The sequence below is a fragment of the Anopheles coustani genome, chromosome 2 (genome assembly GCF_943734705.1).
Source record: "Anopheles coustani chromosome 2, idAnoCousDA_361_x.2, whole genome shotgun sequence".
Classification (NCBI taxonomy): Eukaryota; Metazoa; Arthropoda; class Insecta; order Diptera; family Culicidae; genus Anopheles; species Anopheles coustani.
In genome coordinates, this window is record NC_071289.1 from 7,657,501 (window position 1) to 7,677,250 (window position 19,750).

A 19,750-nucleotide genomic window follows, 5' to 3' on the forward strand; every position below is an offset into this window, starting at 1 on the left:
GACAATGTAGAAAAGGCCAACATGGAAGGTGTAATGAAAGTTTACAATAGCCTCTATTAGTAAAGTAGCTGGCACGACCCTTGTTGGCGTACTAACCTAATTAGGTTACCGGTACCACACAGTGTTGACAAAATAAATGGATGAAAAGCATGCTATATAATTCAACTTTATAATTATAAATGTTTCTCAACAGCTAAATGCTTTTATTTTAATGCCTAACTTAACAAAGTTCGTGCACCAGAGAAAGCTTCCTGGTTTGTGCAAAAGCAGAAGAACAAATCACCATTTGAAGGGACGTGTATGATCAGGCCAGAACCATACACATGCTTGCAAGCGTGTTCTGACCCTTCATCACTTCTTCCTGCCAATAACCAATTTAAGTAGATTTCCATACGAGCCACAAGATTTATGCGAGAAATTTATGCCTTCTGAAATATCGAAATGGCTTTAGAAGGTTGTTTGGTTGACATTGACGTCGATAATGAAAATCGAAAATGTAGAAAGATTAAAATTGAACTAATGATGAAAGTTTATAGTGACAGTTTTTTTAATACACATAGAGAATGAATCGTCTTTGGAAGCTTGCAAACGAGATTCTGTCATACTGTTAATTTCATAACATCTTACAAACAAAAACGTGTCCAGTAATTTTTTTAAGGATAGTAAACAAAAGTTTGCAAATTTTGATCAAATAGTTTTTATTTATTTATTAGGGTATGACGGATTTTGCCGTATTGTTAGAGCATACATGCTCTAACTGACTTTTTTGTTCTTAAGGCATTTCCTCCCTATCGTACTATCGTCTATCAGCCCAGTTTGATATTCAAAAGAAAGCTGCTTATTGTTATATGCACTTGTTTTCAATATTCGTATCGCTACCACATCTTTCAAACCTTGTCTACAAATACAAACTTTGAGACCGTAATTGAAGTTACCATACCCATTCGTAAATAAACCTGTTTCGTTATCGCAGCGCACGTCAATGAATGATAGATCATATCGTACAGTATATAAACGTACAGTCCCATGATTGGGATGACCAGTTCGATTTGAAACAGAATGTTTGTGTTGTTAATTCTAATCCAAACATTCATTTTCCTTCAATCATTTGCGATTGAAGTTGTGTATGAAAAAGCGGAACAACTTCTGGGCTACGATGTTTTGTTAAGTACGTTACGCGTGCGTAAGTACAATAGAACCACGACGGTGTTGAATGGAACATTCACCTTCAAGGTGGATATGGATGATTCTTTTATGGTAAGATTCAATCTCTTATTACTCATTGCTGCTATTGATACCAAACTATCCTTTTTTACAAAAAAAAACACCACACAGATTCATACAGACTTCTTTCACAGCAGCTTGGGAAACCAGCAGTTCAACATGTATCCGATCAAACTTCCAACCATGGGCATGTGTAAGTTCGTTAAATTTTTCCACGACAACTACCCCGAGGTTCACCACTCCATTATTAACTTCCCGGAGAAAGGAGCATGCCCGATCACCGCCAGAGACTTTCATTTGATTGACAGCATATTTCCAACGGAAGCAATTCCTCCAACGTTTCCAAAGGGGCTGTGGAAGGCTGTGCTTAATACCAAAGTAGATGATATAGTCCGAATTAAGTTTGAAATGGTAGTGAAAATATACAGTGATAAATTTTTCTGATCCCACTAACCACTAACGATCTACAATACAAACTAGCGTTAAAAATAATTTGAATAAAGAGTCAAATGACCTGTCCAGTCCATAGTCAACTTCCCGGAGAAAGAAATTTCCCCCTTCACGGCAAGAGACGCAATGTAGGTTCAAGCTATTTAAGTACATTTTCACGCGATCATCCATCCCAAACAAAATGCTATATGTTTCCGTGGGCACTGTTTAGTGGGCACTGGAAATGGTATACAAGAGCAAGGAATTGGAGTCAGATTTAGATATGATACCCTGCTAGTACGCAATTATATTCACAATCAAATCGACGTATCACTTCTAATTGTACAAATGGAATCACCGTTACTCTAATGATCATTTTCCTATATTTATTAATCTAATAAGAAGTTTTATACAATTCTTCTACAATGTTTGCAAACAAATACTGTGTTATGAGTAAATTATTCTACCACTAAACTAAATTAAATATAATATTTGCACTTATTTGATTAGTAATTTATTTTTTTATTTTAATTTATTCTATTTATTATTGATTTAAATTATTATTTTATTACTAATATATTCATTGGGTAGCATGAACATACATTGTACGAAAAGGTAAGAACCAATGAAAATAAGAAAACTTAAAAAATATAGGAAAACTAGCACCCTGATCAACTTTTTTTTTTTTTCTTGGCGTAACGACCTCTTGGTCATGCCTGCCCGTTAAGGGCTTACGAGACTTGTTTCCCTGTCGTACGTGGATAGTCAGTACTCTCGTACAGGGGACGGTCCGGTCTCGGTTGGGATTCGAACCCACGCCGTCGAGGTGGTGAGCCCTGGCGCTCATGGGCCGATGTTCTAACCGGCGCTAAATAACTCTATGTAACAACAATCTGGTTAGATATCGATGTATGGTGGAAAGCATACCTAGTTACAGTTTGCGTAAAGATTTTGATCTACATGATGTATTTACATTACGATAAAGCACGAACTAGAACATGTAATGTTGCATAACCTTTGCAGTAAAAAGATATAAAAGTAGCTACTAACATGTTTGGTAGCTCAATTTCGAACGATACATTCTGAATAGAACCTATTCAACATGTTGCAAGTAGTGATCATGTTGAGTATTGCCATTCTGACTATCGATGGAACAGTAATTGTATTCGAAAAGTTTGAGCAAACAACAGGTTTCGACGTGTATGGAGGAACGCTACGAGTACGCAAGTATAACCGAACGACAGCGGTGTTGAATGGAACATTCCTCATAAAGGTTCCAGTTGATAATACTTTTATCGTAAGTAGAGAATTCCAACGAAACTTCACTACTCTCTTTCAACGATCGTTGTTTAATGTAATTGTTTACTGGTTGCCTTTATATTTCAGACCGATAATCAGGCTTTCTACAGTTCCCTCGGAAACCAACAGTGGACCCACTACCCGATAAAGCTGCCCAAGAAAGGTGCTTGTGATTTTCTGTACAGCTTCTACGACGACTACTACAAGTACATCGAGGACATAGTACACCTGCCTAAGAAAGGGGAATGTCCGATCACGCCCCGGGAGGCGTACATTATCAACAAGGTATTTCCATCCAGCTCAATACCACCAGTCCTACCGAAGGGTCTTTGGAAGACGACAGTTACCATGACCGTTAACGACGTCGTGAGAGTTGGTTTTGAAATTATTCTTAAAGCCTATGCGGATGATTATTTTGGATCACCGAGTGGATGATTTTGTTGGGTCATCGGATAGGGTAGTTTTGTGGTATAAAATAAAAAAACACTGTATCAACTCAATTTTACAGTAAATCCCAATAATCACTTGGTCTAGCATGTTTGCGTGTGTAATTTGGAAGAGCAAGGATGACCTTATACTATTTATTTATTTCTTTATTTAGTATTTATTGATGGTTCAATTTTTTTCCTGGCCAATTTCAAATCCATCAAATGTTTTTTCTTGTTTCAAATAAAGAATCGAATGTAATTAACACAAATCAAACAAAATATATTTCTTGAATTGCGATCGTAGCTACATCAACTCTGCATTAGCTATAGTCCATTAATGTAGTAGCATTTTGCTCGGTTCTACGTGACTTAAAAATGAAAATTCGCGAAACCATAACCATTGAAAATAGATAGCTAAAGTTTGCTTAATAGTGCACATGTGGAAGGTTCGTTATCAGTTAATCTTAATTAACGTTGATGGAAAACAATAACAACCTGTTAAGGCACTAATAAGTTCTAATCATGCCCATAGCCACAAAATCCCGCTATAAAACTATTAAAACCCTGTCAATATCACAACATAGTCCGATCGCATGCATTTACAATGTTGTTCTTGCTTATCTGCCTCACTACGGCAATTTCCCCCGCACTGGGAATAGAAATTGTGTACGAACAGACGGAGCAGCTAACTGGTTTTGAATTGTTGGAAAGTACACTGCGTGTTCGCAAGTACAATCGCACCACACCCGTTTTGAATGGGACTTTCATTTTTAAGGTGCCAATGGACGATTCGTTTGTGGTATGTATCCACCTTTTAGCTAAACTTTCTATCTGAGCTCTAACCCGTTCATCATCAAATCAGGTGCAAACGGACTTCTTCCATAGCAGCCTTGGTAATCAGCAGTTCAACCATTACCCAATCAAGCTCGTATCGGAAGGAATGTGCGATTTCATACAACGCCTCAAAGCTGATTACGGAAAAATTGTGAAGGATTTTATCAACTTTCCACCTGAGGGAGAGTGTCCGATAATGCCAAGGGAGGTACATGTGATCAATCACGTATTCGTTTCGGAAGGTATACCTCCAATTCTGCAAAATGGTCTCTGGAAGATGGTGCTTCTTCTTCTTCTTCTTCTTCTTCTTCTTCTTCTTCTTGGCGTAACGACCTCATGCCTGCCCGTTAAGGGCTTACGAGACTTGTTTCCCTGTTGTACGTGGATAGTCAGTCCTCTCGTACAGGGGAGGGTCCGGTCTCGGTTGGGATTCGGATTATGATCTACATGATGGATTAACATTACGATAAAGAACGTACTAGAACATGTTCATAATTGCATAACCTTTGCAGTAAACAGATATAAAAGTAGCTGCTGACATGTTTTGTAGCTCAATTTAGAACGATACATTCTGAGTAGAAGCTATCCAACATGTTGCAAGTACTGATCATGTTGAGTATTGCCATTCTGACTATCGATGGAACAGTAATTGTATTCGAAAAGTTTGAGCAAACAACCGGTTTCGACGTGTATGGAGGAACGCTACGAGTCCGCAAGTATAACCGAACGACAGCGGTGTTGAATGGAACATTCCTCATAAAGGTTCCAGTTGATAATACTTTTATCGTAAGTAGAGGATTCCAACGAAACTTCCCTACTCTCTTTCAACGATCATTGTTTAATGTAATTCTTTACTGGTTGCCATTATATTGCAGACCGATAATCAGGCTTTCTACAGTTCCCTCGGAAACCAACAGTGGACCCACTACCCGATAAAGCTGCCCAAGAAAGGTGCTTGTGATTTTCTGTACAGCTTCTACGACGACTACTACAAGTACATCGAGGACATAGTACACCTGCCTAAGAAAGGGGAATGTCCGATCACGCCCCGGGAGGCGTACATTATCAACAAGGTATTTCCATCCAGCTCAATACCACCAGTCCTACCGAAGGGTCTTTGGAAGACGACAGTTACCATGACCGTTAACGACGTCGTGAGAGTTGGTTTTGAAATTATTCTTAAAGCCTATGCGGATGATTATTTTGGATCACCGAGTGGATGATTTTGTTGGGTCATCGGATAGGGTAGTTTTGTGGTATAAAATAAAAAAAACACTGTATTAACTCAATTTTACAGTGATTCCCAATAATCACTTGGGCTAGCATGTTTGCGTATGTAATTTGGAAGAGCAAGGATGACCTTATACTATTTATTTATTTCTTTCTTTTTTTAGTATTTATTGATGGTTTAATTTTTTTCCTATCTAATTTGAAATCTATCAAATGTTTTTTATTGTTTCAGATGAAGAATCAAATGTAATTTACACAAAGCAAAACAAACATCTTTCTTGAATTGCGATCGTAGCTACATCAACTCTGCATTAGCTATAGTCCGTTAATTTAGTAGCATTTTGCTCGGTTCTACGTGACTTAAAAATGAAAATTCGAAATGAAAACCATAACCATTGAAAATAGATAGCTAAAGTTTGCTTAATAGTGCACAGGTGGGAGGTTCGTTATCAGTTAATCTTAATTAACGTTGATGGAAAACAATATCAACCTGTTAAGGCACTAATAAGTTCCAATCATGCCCATAGCCACAAAATCCCGCTATAAAACTATTGAAACCACGTCAATGTCACAACATAGTCCGATCGCATGCATTTACAATGTTGTTCTTGCTTATCTGCCTCACTACGGTAATTTCCCCCGCACTGGGAATAGAAATTGTGTACGAACAGACGGAGCAGCTAACTGGGTTTGAATTGTTGGAAAGTACACTGCGTGTTCGCAAGTACAATCGCACCACACCCGTTTTGAATGGGACTTTCGTTTTTAAGGTGCCAATGGACGATTCGTTTGTGGTATGTATCGACCTTTTAGTTAAACTTTCTATCTGAGCTCTAACCCGTTCATCATCAAATCAGGTGCAAACGGACTTCTTCCATAGCAGCCTTGGTAATCAGCAGTTCAACCACTACCCGATAAAGCTGCCGACTAAAGGAATGTGTCAGTTCTTTCAAAATATGCATGAAAACTATTACGAATACATCCAGGACATCATAAACTTCCCACGGAAAGGGGAGTGTCCGATCGTGGCGCGAGAGTTCCATTTGATCAATCATGTATTCCCATCGAAGGTATTACCGTCAACGTTATCAATCGGACTTTGGAAAATTATGCTTACGACGAAAGAAAACAATATTGCTAAAATTGAATTTTCCATTATGATTAAGATTTTCAGGGATACATTTTTCTAAAGCAAATTGTTTGATTATTATATTCAATAAACATGTTCATACAATATTGATATTTCTCTTTTTTGCATGTTTTGTTCACTTTTACAACAATGTTCTAAAATAACGCTACTCAGAACGAACAAAATTGTTAAAGTATCGTAATATATTCTCTCAAACTGCTCGCATGAGAATACTCAAAATTATAAACAGCATCCCTAATTGTATGAAAAGCGAAGCGTTTGAATTATTATCTTTAAGTTTTCCAAATAAAAAGTAAATCGAAATAAATAAACAAAAGATATAAAGACTTTCCTGATCCTATCTATGCCCATCACTATAGGAAAGTTATGATAGTATAAGATATGAACAACAGCACTCTCTTTTCCATTCACATGTTATATGCTGTAGAAATATTGTAACTAAATCACTCACAATCATGAAAACATTCCATAATTATACAATTCGACGGTTCGTGTTAGATAACATCGAAGGGAGGCTAAGCACGTGCACGTAGGCGCAGTATTTAGTAACTCGACACAAGATAAATTTCAGTTGTTCCGCAATGACTTTGAAGCAAGGTTGCATCGTTCTCATCATACTGGCCTATTCACTGGCGCTAGAAATTACCTACGAAAAGATGGAGCAAATTTCCGGATTTGATGTACTAGAAAGCACCTTACGAGTTCGTAAGTACAACCGCACCACAATGGTTCTCAATGGTACGCTGATCATAAAGATAGAAATGGACAATACATTTGTGGTAAGCATGTTGCTACTTTTTGCAAGTTTAAGTAAATGTCATACCTGTCCTTATCCAAATCCACACAGGCGAAAATGGACCTATTCCACAGCAGAATGGGCAATCAACAGTTCAACCATTACCCGATGAAGCTTCCAACAGAGACGGTTTGCAAGTTTATTGATAACGTTCACGACTTTTATCCAGAAACAGTAAAATACTTCATCAACTTTCCTCCAAAGGGAGAGTGTCCTATAAAGCCACGAGCAGTGCATGTGATCGACAACGTATTTCCAGCGGAAAATATACCTACAATGTTTCCGCAGGGGCTCTGGAAGGCGGTAGCAATAACCAGCACGGATAACGTAGAAAGAACAAACTTTGAATTGACAGTAAAGATTTACAAAGATAATTTTTTGTAATGTTAAGTGCCACGTTTGTATCGGTGACAACTTTAATTTATTAAATAGTATAGTTTGGCTATGTGTACGCGGATTCATTTTCAAGCTTTTATATGACCACTTATACACTGTATAGTCAAGGGTATCGTGAGAACGCGAACCGAATTGATTTCGAATTTTTGATTGACTCGGATAACATTTACTGAAATTCCTTGTTGTTGAGAAACTATGTGTGAAATTATTGTTCCAACTATCAATACATAAATATCATGCCATCAATTACAGAATTTTTGAAGAAAATACACTTTTTTTGTAATCTCAGACATTTCTAGGGAGCTACATACCTGTATGTAACGAAAAAGCAATCCGTAAATTGATGTGATTGAATATGATGTGATGAAAATTCATCCAAGAACTAGGTTGTGAAAGTATGTGTGTGTGTTGATCGAGGAAATCTCGATTACATTCGTGACTGCATAGGCAATGAAGTGAATACATTTTATAGCTTGCATATTTGACGTTTGCTTAGATGCATTTCCATGGTTTGATTATACCGCAATCTCTTAAATGGTCACAATATGAAACTTTAAATTATTCCACTTTGATTTCGCATAATTCTTTATTGATGGAAGATATTATATATCTAATATTTTCATCTCTATTTGGAAAGTGTGCTTAAAAGCGTATCAAAAAAGTTTTGCAGATAATGTAAAAATGTTATAAAAATATGCCGAAGTTCTATGAGCAAGCAGCGCTACAAATACTAAAATTGTTGAGTCTATAATTATCAACACAGGAAATCCTAAACAAGAATCTACGACGTTATTGGGCCATAATAATTTAACTCTTAGCATATTACCATTAAAAACATGCGCTCAAACAACGCTTGAACCTCATAAGCTTTCCTGTGATAATATCATTCAACTCATCTGTTTGAAGTATAAATAGTCAAACATCAGAATTGAACGTTGTTAAGGTGCCAAGCACTGTTGCTAGCGAAAGTGTTTAAGTTACATGCTGTAAGTGTTAAAAAAAAAACGATTCACATTGTAGACCTCACATGGTTTAATACATTCTCAAATATAGTTTATAGGATATTAATATACTTCTTCTCAAATCCCTCCTCTTGCCTCATTTCCTCTTTCATGTAGAAACAAGTAGTAAAGATTATGTGGACCGTCGCCATCACGCTGGTGATCCTCACCATATCTACCCAAGGGTTAGAAATTGTGTTCGAGAAAATAGAACAATTGTCCGGATTTGACGTGTATGAAAATACATTACGGGCGCGCAAGTATAATCGAACAACGGTCACTGCAAACGGAACGATCATTCTAAAGGTACCCATGGGCGATACCTTTGTCGTAAGTACGCTTCCATTTCTCGTAAAATGACTTTCACCGTAACATTTATTTATTCTCTTATACCGTAGTCCAGCTTAGATTTATACCACAGTCCACTCGGAAATCAACAGTGAAACCACTACCCCATGAAGCTGCCCAGCAAAGGCACTTGTGAATTCCTCTACAGTGTGTATGACGACTACTATGAGTACATGAAGGACATAGTAAATCTTCCAAAGAAAGGAGAATGTCCTATCATGCCAGCCGAGTTTCATGTGTACGACATGGTTTTCCCATCGAAAGCGATCCCTCCGGTTCTACCGAAGGGCCTCTGGAAGGCAATAATTGTTACTAAAAATGGAAACGTCGAGAGAACGCGAATCGAGTTGATAGTGAAAGCATATGCGGATAAGTTTTATTGACGTTTCTACTAGTTTAGAAAACTTCCAAATATTTCTAAAATCTTCCCATCGAAAGTGATCTTTCCGCTCCAACCGATCTACACTAAGGCCGAGGGTATCGTGAGAGCGCGAACTGAATTGATAGTTTCGGATATTCCTTCTTTAGTTTAGAAACTCGTTTATTTTTAAATTATTGTTCCAACTGTCAATACATAAATATCATGCGATCAATTATTCAACTTAGGAAGAAAATAAACTCTCTTTGCAAGCTTTACAAATTGCTCCATATAACACTGTATGAAATTTCTAGGAAGCTACATTTCTGTCTGTAACGAAAAAGCAATCCGAAAATAAGATTGAATATGACGTGATGAAAATTCATCCAAGAACTGGGCTGTAAAACTGTGTATGTTTGTGTCGATCGAGGAAATCTCGATTACATTCGAGACTGCTTTGGCAATGAAGTGAATACATTGTAAAACATGAATATTTGACATTTACTCAGATGCTTTTCCATGGTTTGATGATATTACAATCTTTTAAATGATCTCGCTATGAAGCTTTTCATTATTCCAGGTTGATTTCGCTTTAATCTATATCAGGGATCAGCATACATTTCTTAAAAAAGGGCCAGATGATTAATAGAAACCCGAAACTACGGGCAGGATACCTTAAACAATGACTTACACAAATGGTAAGATAAAATATTTGAATTTTTATCATTAGACATTTTTTAAACATTTTAATTCTTATTTTCGTTGTATTTTGATGGTTTTTTCAACATATAACAGGAACACCTCGTTGAACAATATTAATCTTCATTTTTGGGACAAACAAACCTGACATCGTGGACAAATCTTATAAAAAATGGGTTGAAGTTTTTGTATGAAACACTAAAATTTTATTACGGGCCGGATAAAATCGGTTGGCGGGCCGGATTTGGCCCGCGAGCCGGACTTTGCCGACCCCTGATCTATATTGATGCATTATTGAAGCCATTATGCATCTAACATTTTCATTTCAATTTGGAAAGTGTGCTAAAATGTTATTCAAAAAAGTTTTGAAGATACTTGTTGGAGACTATTCTAACACTGTGCAAAACGCAAAGAAAAACAAGAAAATCAATACTAGCCGCTGTGGTGTCGAAACCAAAAAAAAAAGTATTTATTCAATGCTAGATTTTTGCACAATGGTCCATCGCGCCCAAACGAGCCCTTTTTAAAAACCTTCCACCAGCGAAGCTTACGCCAAGGGTCATCGATCCTCTCGATCAGCCTTTCCGTCAGCTGATCGGTGAAGCTCCCTTTTGGCTTATCACTTTCACCGGGCACTATTTTTAGCCGAATTGACAGCTGACGTTAGAAGCAAAAGTGTTTCTAACAATACTTATAATTTCAAAATGTTATACAAATCTGTCGAAGTTGTCCATAGCGCTAGATATATTAAAATTATTGAGTCTACAATATCAACACAGGAAATTCAAAAACATAGTCTGTGATGTTATTGGGCCATAATAATTGAATACATTGCACATTATCATTAAAATCATGTGCTCAAACAACGCTTTAAGCGCATCAACTTCTCTTCTTCTCTGATAATATCATTCAACTCATCTGTTCGAAGCATAAATAGCCCCTTTTGTCGCACATCTGTATTAAACGTTGTCCAGCTGTCAAGTGCTGGTGTAAATGAAAGTATAGGTTACATTGGTAAATGTTCCGAATAAACTTTTCACACAGTAGACCTTTCATGTAGAAACAAGTAGTAAAGATTATGTGGACCGTCGCCATCACGTTGGTGATCCTCACCATATCTACCCAAGGGTTAGAAGTTGTATTCGAGAAAATAGAACAATTGTCCGGATTTGACGTGTATGAAAATTCAATACGCGTGCGCAAGTATAATCGGACAACGGTCACTGCGAATGGAACGTTCATTCTAAAGGTACCACTGGATGATACCTTTATAGTAAGTACACTTCCATTTGGCGTAAAATGACATTTGCCGTAACAATTATTTATTCTCTTATACCGCAGTCCAGCTTAGATTTATACCACAGTCCACTCGGAAATCAGCAGTGGAACCACTACCCAATGAAACTGCCCAGCAAAGGCACTTGTGAATTCCTCTACAGTGTGTATGACGACTACTATGAGTATATGAAGGACATAGTAAATCTTCCAAAGAAAGGAGAATGTCCTATCATGCCACGTGTATCTCATGTGTACGACAAGGTTTTCCCATCAAAAGCGATCCCTCCGGTTCTACCGAAGGGCCTCTGGAAGGCAATAATTATTAGTAAAATTGGAAACGTCGAGAGAACGCGAATCGAGGTGATAGCGAAAGCATATGCGGATAATTTCTTCTGACACTTTAACTAGTTTAGAAATCTTCAAAATATTTCTTAAATCTTCCCATCGAAAGTGAATCTCTCTCATCGAAAGTAATCAACACTAAGGCCGAGAGTGTCGTGAGAGCGCGAACTGAATTTATGGTGAAAACCTAATCAAATAATATTTTCTGATATTCCTTTTAGTAAAAAACCATATTTATTTTTTAAATTATTATTCCAACTATCAATACATAAATATCATGCGATCGATTACAGAATTTTTGAAGAAAATAAACTCTCTTTGTACACTTTACAAAATGCCTAATACATTAAACACTACCTGAAACTTCTTCTTTCTTTCCTACCTATAACGAAATGATAATCCCTAATCTGATTATCTTGATATTAAACTTAACATATTACCAGGTTGATTTCGCTTAATTCTTTATTGATGCTTTTATGTATTGATGACATTATTTATTTAATATTTTCATTTCATTTTGGAAAGTGTGCTAAAAAGTAAATCAAAAAAGCTTTGAAGATACTTTTATTTTAAAAATGTTATAAAAACATGTCGAAGTTGCTCGTAGCGCTAGAAATACTAACATAAAATTATTGGGTCTACAATTATCAACACAGGAAATTCAAAACAAGAATCTGTGATGTTATTGTGCCGTAATAATTGAATACATCGCACATTATCATTAAAATCATGCTCTAAGCTCATCAATTATTCTGTGATAATATCTATCAACTCATCTTTTCCTAGCATAAATAGAACTTTTTGTCGAACATCTGCATTAAACGTTGTGAAACTGTCAAGCGCTGTAAGTAAAAATATTTAAACTACATTGGTAAGTGTTCTGTAAAAACGATTCACATTCTAGACCTTCCATGGTTTAAGCCACTCTCAAATATTGTTTTCAGATGGTTGAACAGAAGGATTAATTTACTTCTTCTCAAATACTTTCACTTGCCTTATTTCTTCTTTCATGTAGAAACAAGTAGGAAAGATTATGTGGACCGTCGCCGTCACGCTGGTGATCCTCACCATATCTACCCAAGGGTTAGAAGTTGTATTCGAGAAAATAGAACAATTGTCCGGATTTGACGTATTTGAAAATGCAATACGCGTGCGCAAGTATAATCGAACAACGGTTACCGCGAACGGAACGCTCATTCTAAAGTTACCCTTGAACGATAGTTTTATCGTAAGTACGCAATCGTACTTCGTGTAAAATAACATTTGCCGTAATCATTCTCTGTTCTCTTACATCACAGTCCGTCTTGGATTTATACCACAGTGCACTCGGAAATCAGCAGTGGAACCACTACCCAATGAAGCTGCCCAGCAAAGGTAAATGTGAATTCCTCTACAGTGTGTATGACGACTACTATGAGTACATGAAGGACATAGTAAATCTTCCAAAGAGAGGGGAATGTCCTATCACGGTACGCGAGTTTCATGTGTACGACAAGGTTTTTCCATCGAAAGCGATCCCTCCGGTTCTACCGAAGGGCCTCTGGAAGGCGATAATTATTACTAAATATGGAAACGTCGAGAGAGCGCGAGTCGAGGTGATGGCGAAAGCATATGCGGATAAATTTTTCTGACATTTCTACTAGTTAGAAAACTTCAAAAATCGATCTCGAAATCCATCGATCCGTATCCATCTTCATTATAACTACTCAGAGATTGGAAGTTGTGTAGTGGAACCACCACTCAATCAAGCTGCCCGGTAAGAAGGCGCGTTACGTCTTCTTCAAAACGAGTGGTTCATTAGGACAAGGTTCATCTCTTCGTGTAATTAAGAAGTCAGCATTTTATGTTAAAATAAAATAAGGCCACTTTAACAAAATGACACAACGTTGTATTGCTACAACATAAAATTTCCAGATCTTTTCTTCTACTATCCATCAATGGTGGCATGTTGTTTAATTTTTTGAAAATGAATGTACACCTCACTACTTTATTGCAGCCATATTTTCGCAGCTTTATTAGAGCACAATCCAAGTATATTACGTATGTGAACAATGAGAACCGTCCTAACAAAACGTGTTATATGATGTAATAAAATGTTCATAAAAGCAACATAGTCCAGATATCAACATTCAAGCTAATACCACAATCGATCTGAGTACAGTCACGTTTGTTACAACGGATGTAACAATATCCACTACATCTCAATGAAAACAACAAACATAACTTTACACAAATGGCATGCAGGAAAAATGTTCAACTTTTCAATGTTAGTCATTACACCTTTCAATAAATTCGTTGTAAATTTTGTAATCTTATGGTGTTAGAAAAAGCATTTGAATCGTTATTTCATGAAACATTCGCCACTTTCGTCTACCTAGGAAGTAAGCAAGCAAAAATTTTATCTCACTGCATCATTGATCCATCCAGGGTAATTAGGTATCGAAACATTGTAACTATTGTTAATTTCAGCAGAAGTGTCAAATTTAGCACTTGCATTGATAGATTCCATTCAGGTAATTTTCAAACAAACTTTCATCAAAAGCAGTTATTGTGTATTATTTTATTGTAGCGAATTCATTGTACCGAAACATCAGAAGAGGTACTAGCTAACTGTAATCGCTTACTGTCAACAGCAATGTGTAACCCATAACAACTTCCTCAGATCTTACACCGGTCAATATTGCCTTCCATAGTCCTCTTGGAGCTAGGGGCGGTATCACCTCAGATGGAAATACATAATCCCTGATAATTATGGTTCTGGGTGAAATTGGGCACTCGTCTTTGTCCGGATAATTTTCAAGCTGGTTTACGTGATCTTTGTAGTTGTTGTGCATATTTTTAATAAAATCGCATGTTCCGGCCGATGGCAGCTTCATTGGATAATGGTTGAACTGATTATTCCCGAGTCGGCTGTAGAACAAATCCATTGATAACTGAAATGAGGAAAGGTTCTCCAGAATAAATAATCACTTTCATGCCCAGTCTATAGCGTTTATCTATTGGGTTTTGTACCTGCATTTCGTTTCCTATGAATTCTCTAGAAAAGAACGTTCCATTAAGTGCGGTCGTCGTGCGATTTATTTTACGCACGCGCAGGTCAAAAACTACTAAATTTTGAGCACCGATTTGCTGAAAACTTTCGAACATCCCATGTAAAGCTACCGTTGAAGTCACACACATTGAGAGCAACAAAACTTTGTACATGATACTATACTTTCAAAGAGGGAAACACAATATCACCAGAGACTCACAACTAAAACGAACGAAAATCAGAGCGTTTTGACGATAAAACTAAATACATTCGTTCGCACTGGACTATATAGGACTAGATGAAGCTGTTTTGTTATCTCCAGCCGTTCATCGCATGTTTACGCACTACAGATATCATTTCATTTGTCAGAAGTATTCAAACATTCAGCTAATCAGTACACGTGCCGTTGGCTGTGATTTGATGTGAATGTTTAATTTGACAATATTTTATAATGCAAACACAATTTGTTAAATAGACAATTCGTTAAATAGAACAACGAGAGCAAAACTGCCATTCAAATTCCAAACATCTTGGAATGGTGGTAAGAAGGCGCGTTACGTCTTCTTCAAAACGAGTGGTTCATTAGGACAAGGTTCATCTCTTCGTGTAATTAAGAAGTCAGCATTTTATGTTAAAATAAAATAAGGCCACTTTAACAAAATGACACAACGTTGTATTGCTACAACATAAAATTTCCAGATCTTTTCTTCTACTATCCATCAATGGTGGCATGTTGTTTAATTTTTTGAAAATGAATGTACACCTCACTACTTTATTGCAGCCATATTTTCGCAGCTTTATTAGAGCACAATCCAAGTATATTACGTATGTGAACAATGAGAACCGTCCTAACAAAACGTGTTATATGATGTAATAAAATGTTCATAAAAGCAACATAGTCCAGATATCAACATTCAAGCTAATACCACAATCGATCTGAGTACAGTCACGTTTGTTACAACGGATGTAACAATATCCACTACATCTCAATGAAAACAACAAACATAACTTTACACAAATGGCATGCAGGAAAAATGTTCAACTTTTCAATGTTAGTCATTACACCTTTCAATAAATTCGTTGTAAATTTTGTAATCTTATGGTGTTAGAAAAAGCATTTGAATCGTTATTTCATGAAACATTCGCCACTTTCGTCTACCTAGGAAGTAAGCAAGCAAAAATTTTATCTCACTGCATCATTGATCCATCCAGGGTAATTAGGTATCGAAACATTGTAACTATTGTTAATTTCAGCAGAAGTGTCAAATTTAGCACTTGCATTGATAGATTCCATTCAGGTAATTTTCAAACAAACTTTCATCAAAAGCAGTTATTGTGTATTATTTTATTGTAGCGAATTCATTGTACCGAAACATCAGAAGAGGTACTAGCTAACTGTAATCGCTTACTGTCAACAGCAATGTGTAACCCATAACAACTTCCTCAGATCTTACACCGGTCAATATTGCCTTCCATAGTCCTCTTGGAGCTAGGGGCGGTATCACCTCAGATGGAAATACATAATCCCTGATAATTATGGTTCTGGGTGAAATTGGGCACTCGTCTTTGTCCGGATAATTTTCAAGCTGGTTTACGTGATCTTTGTAGTTGTTGTGCATATTTTTAATAAAATCGCATGTTCCGGCCGATGGCAGCTTCATTGGATAATGGTTGAACTGATTATTCCCGAGTCGGCTGTAGAACAAATCCATTGATAACTGAAATGAGGAAAGGTTCTCCAGAATAAATAATCACTTTCATGCCCAGTCTATAGCGTTTATCTATTGGGTTTTGTACCTGCATTTCGTTTCCTATGAATTCTCTAGAAAAGAACGTTCCATTAAGTGCGGTCGTCGTGCGATTTATTTTACGCACGCGCAGGTCAAAAACTACTAAATTTTGAGCACCGATTTGCTGAAAACTTTCGAACATCCCATGTAAAGCTACCGTTGAAGTCACACACATTGAGAGCAACAAAACTTTGTACATGATACTATACTTTCAAAGAGGGAAACACAATATCACCAGAGACTCACAACTAAAACGAACGAAAATCAGAGCGTTTTGACGATAAAACTAAATACATTCGTTCGCACTGGACTATATAGGACTAGATGAAGCTGTTTTGTTATCTCCAGCCGTTCATCGCATGTTTACGCACTACAGATATCATTTCATTTGTCAGAAGTATTCAAACATTCAGCTAATCAGTACACGTGCCGTTGGCTGTGATTTGATGTGAATGTTTAATTTGACAATATTTTATAATGCAAACACAATTTGTTAAATAGACAATTCGTTAAATAGAACAACGAGAGCAAAACTGCCATTCAAATTCCAAACATCTTGGAATGGTGAGACAAAACCACAACTGGACATTTCTGATGGATAATAATAATCTGCCAACGTAGCCGTTAGTGACCGTGTCATTGGTTTGTACCCATTATGATAGTGACTACTTATCGTCTGTGCAACTAATTTAGATTTTTTAAATTGTTTATAAAATACTGTTGTAGTACATATAAGTACTGTGCAATGAATGCTACTCGGTGCAATGAATACTATATTTCTAAACCACCGTGTTCTTTTAACACCAATAGCCTTTAATCCTTAGTATTACTTTATTGCATCAGAATTATTAGTGTAGCAAAATATAAATTTTTTGTTCATCTTCAATCAGTAATATGATAGTCACATTTATTATCTTGACGATATTCATTATATCGAAACACTAGAAGATGGGCTCAAAAGACGAACAATATAAAGCAACAACTTCAAAGTATAGTTAGTTATAATCGCTTACTCTAAACAGGAACGTATAGGCCATTATAGTTTTCTCAGATCTTACATAGGTAATCGTTGCCTTCCATAGTCCCCTTGGAGCTATGGCCGGTAGTACCTCAGATGGAAATACATAATCCCTGACTTCTACGGTCCGGGGTGAAACTGGACACTCGCCTTCGCCAGGAAAATTTTCTATCAGCGTTAGTTGTTCTTTGTAGTTGATGTGCATATTTTTAATAAAATCACAATTTCCGGCCGATGGCAGCTTCATTGGATAATGGTTGAACTGATTGTTCCCGAGCCGGCTATGAAACAAATCCATTGATAACTGAAATAAGCAAAGAACCTCAACGATTAGTAGCAATTTTCAAAAGCACAAATTTGTTCTTATACCTGGATATCGTTTCCTAGAGGTACTCTCACAATGGCAGTTCCATTTAATGGGGACGTCGTGCGATTTATTTTACGCACGCGTAAGTCCAAAAATACTACATCTTCACCACTTTGTTCAAAACTTTCGAACATCCCTTGTAAGGCTACCGTTAAAGCCGCACACAAGGAGAGTAACCAAACATTATACATGATATTATACTTTCAAAGAGGGAGAGTGTTAGGGATAAACCTAAATAAAATCGTTCGTCCTGGAATATGTAGGACAAGATGAATCTATTTTGTTATCTTCACCTGTTCATCACCTGTTTAAACCCTGCAGATATCCTTTCATTTATCAGAAATATCGAAGCAATTAACTAGTCAGTGCACGTGCAATTCGTAGGCTGTGATTTGATGTGAATGTGATTAAAAAACACAATTTGTGAAATAGACATTTCGCTGAACAGAACGACGAAAACAAAAGTGCCATCCAAATTCCAAACATCTTGGAATGATGAAGCAAAATCTAACTCGGTATTTCTGAATGATAATCCAAATCTGCCTATTATTTATTTATTTATTTATTTATTTATTTATTTATTTATTTATTTATTTATTTATTTATTTATTGATTTATTTATTTATTTAATTATTTATTTATTGGAGCTGGAGCTAAATCTACGTAACTTGGAAAATAGCTGAGGTACATCAATTTCACCTTTTAATAACTTAACAATAAACACTTAGCTTTCTGTTGACAATTTTCCAAGGTTTCGAAACATAATACAATCGAATTCTAAATCAATTATATCGAAGCTTCAGAAGATGTGCGAATAGTATAAAGTAACGATCTAAAACTGCAGTTAGCTATAATCGCTTATTCTCAACAAGAATGAGTAAACCATTACAGTTTTCCCAGATCTTACATAGGTTATCGTTGCCTTCCAAAGACCTTTTGGTACTAGGGGCTGTATCACCTCAGATGGAAGTACATAATCCCTAATATTTACGGTCCGGGGTGAAATTGGACACTCGAATGGGCCAGGAAAATTTTCTATCAGCGTTACTTGCTCTTTGTAGTTGATGTGCATATTTTTAACAAAATCACAATTTCCGGCCGATGGCAGTTTCATTGGATAATGGTTAAACTGATTATTACCAAGTCGGCTATGAAACAAATCCATTGATATCTGAAATAAGCAGAGGTCGTCGAGGATCAGACGCAATTTCTAAGAACACTCAAAACGATCGCCAATGTTTTTTTGTACCTGCATATCGTTTCCTAAAGGTTCTCGAATAATGACCGTTCCATTAAGTGCGGTCGTCGTCCGATTTATTTTACGCACGCGCAAGTCAAAAAATATTACATCTTCACCACTGTTTTGTTCAAACCTTTCGAACATCCCATGTAAAGCTACCGTTGAAGTCACACACAAAGAGAGCAACAAAACTTTGTACATGATTCTATACCTTCAAAGAGAGAGAACACAATTTCACCAGAGCCTCACAATTGAAAGGAACAAGAATCAGAGCGTGTTGGGGATAAAACTAAATAAAATCGTTCGTCCTGGAATATATAGGACCAAAATAGATGAACGCATTTTGTTATCTTCACCTGTGTACACCCTACAGACACCCTTTCATTTGCCAGAAATATCCAAACAATTAACTAGTCACGTGCAATTGGTAGGCTGTGATATGATGTGAATGTGAATCTGAAACTCACCCGGTTGACAGAAATTTAAACTTTT

General features: G+C 36.6%; 1 protein-coding gene across 1 annotated transcript; it reads right to left on the minus strand.

The window, feature by feature from the left end:
- Positions 1 to 14,418: 14,418 nt before the first annotated feature.
- Positions 14,419 to 18,209, minus strand: LOC131261852 (uncharacterized). Its single transcript, XM_058263693.1, has 3 exons — positions 18,021 to 18,209; positions 17,692 to 17,955; positions 14,419 to 14,745 (listed from the first exon to the last, which is right to left on the minus strand). The coding sequence occupies exons 1-3, from the start codon at positions 18,207 to 18,209 to the stop codon at positions 14,419 to 14,421; spliced, it is 780 nt and encodes a 259-aa protein (XP_058119676.1).
- Between the last annotated feature and the right edge of the window lie 1,541 nt (positions 18,210 to 19,750).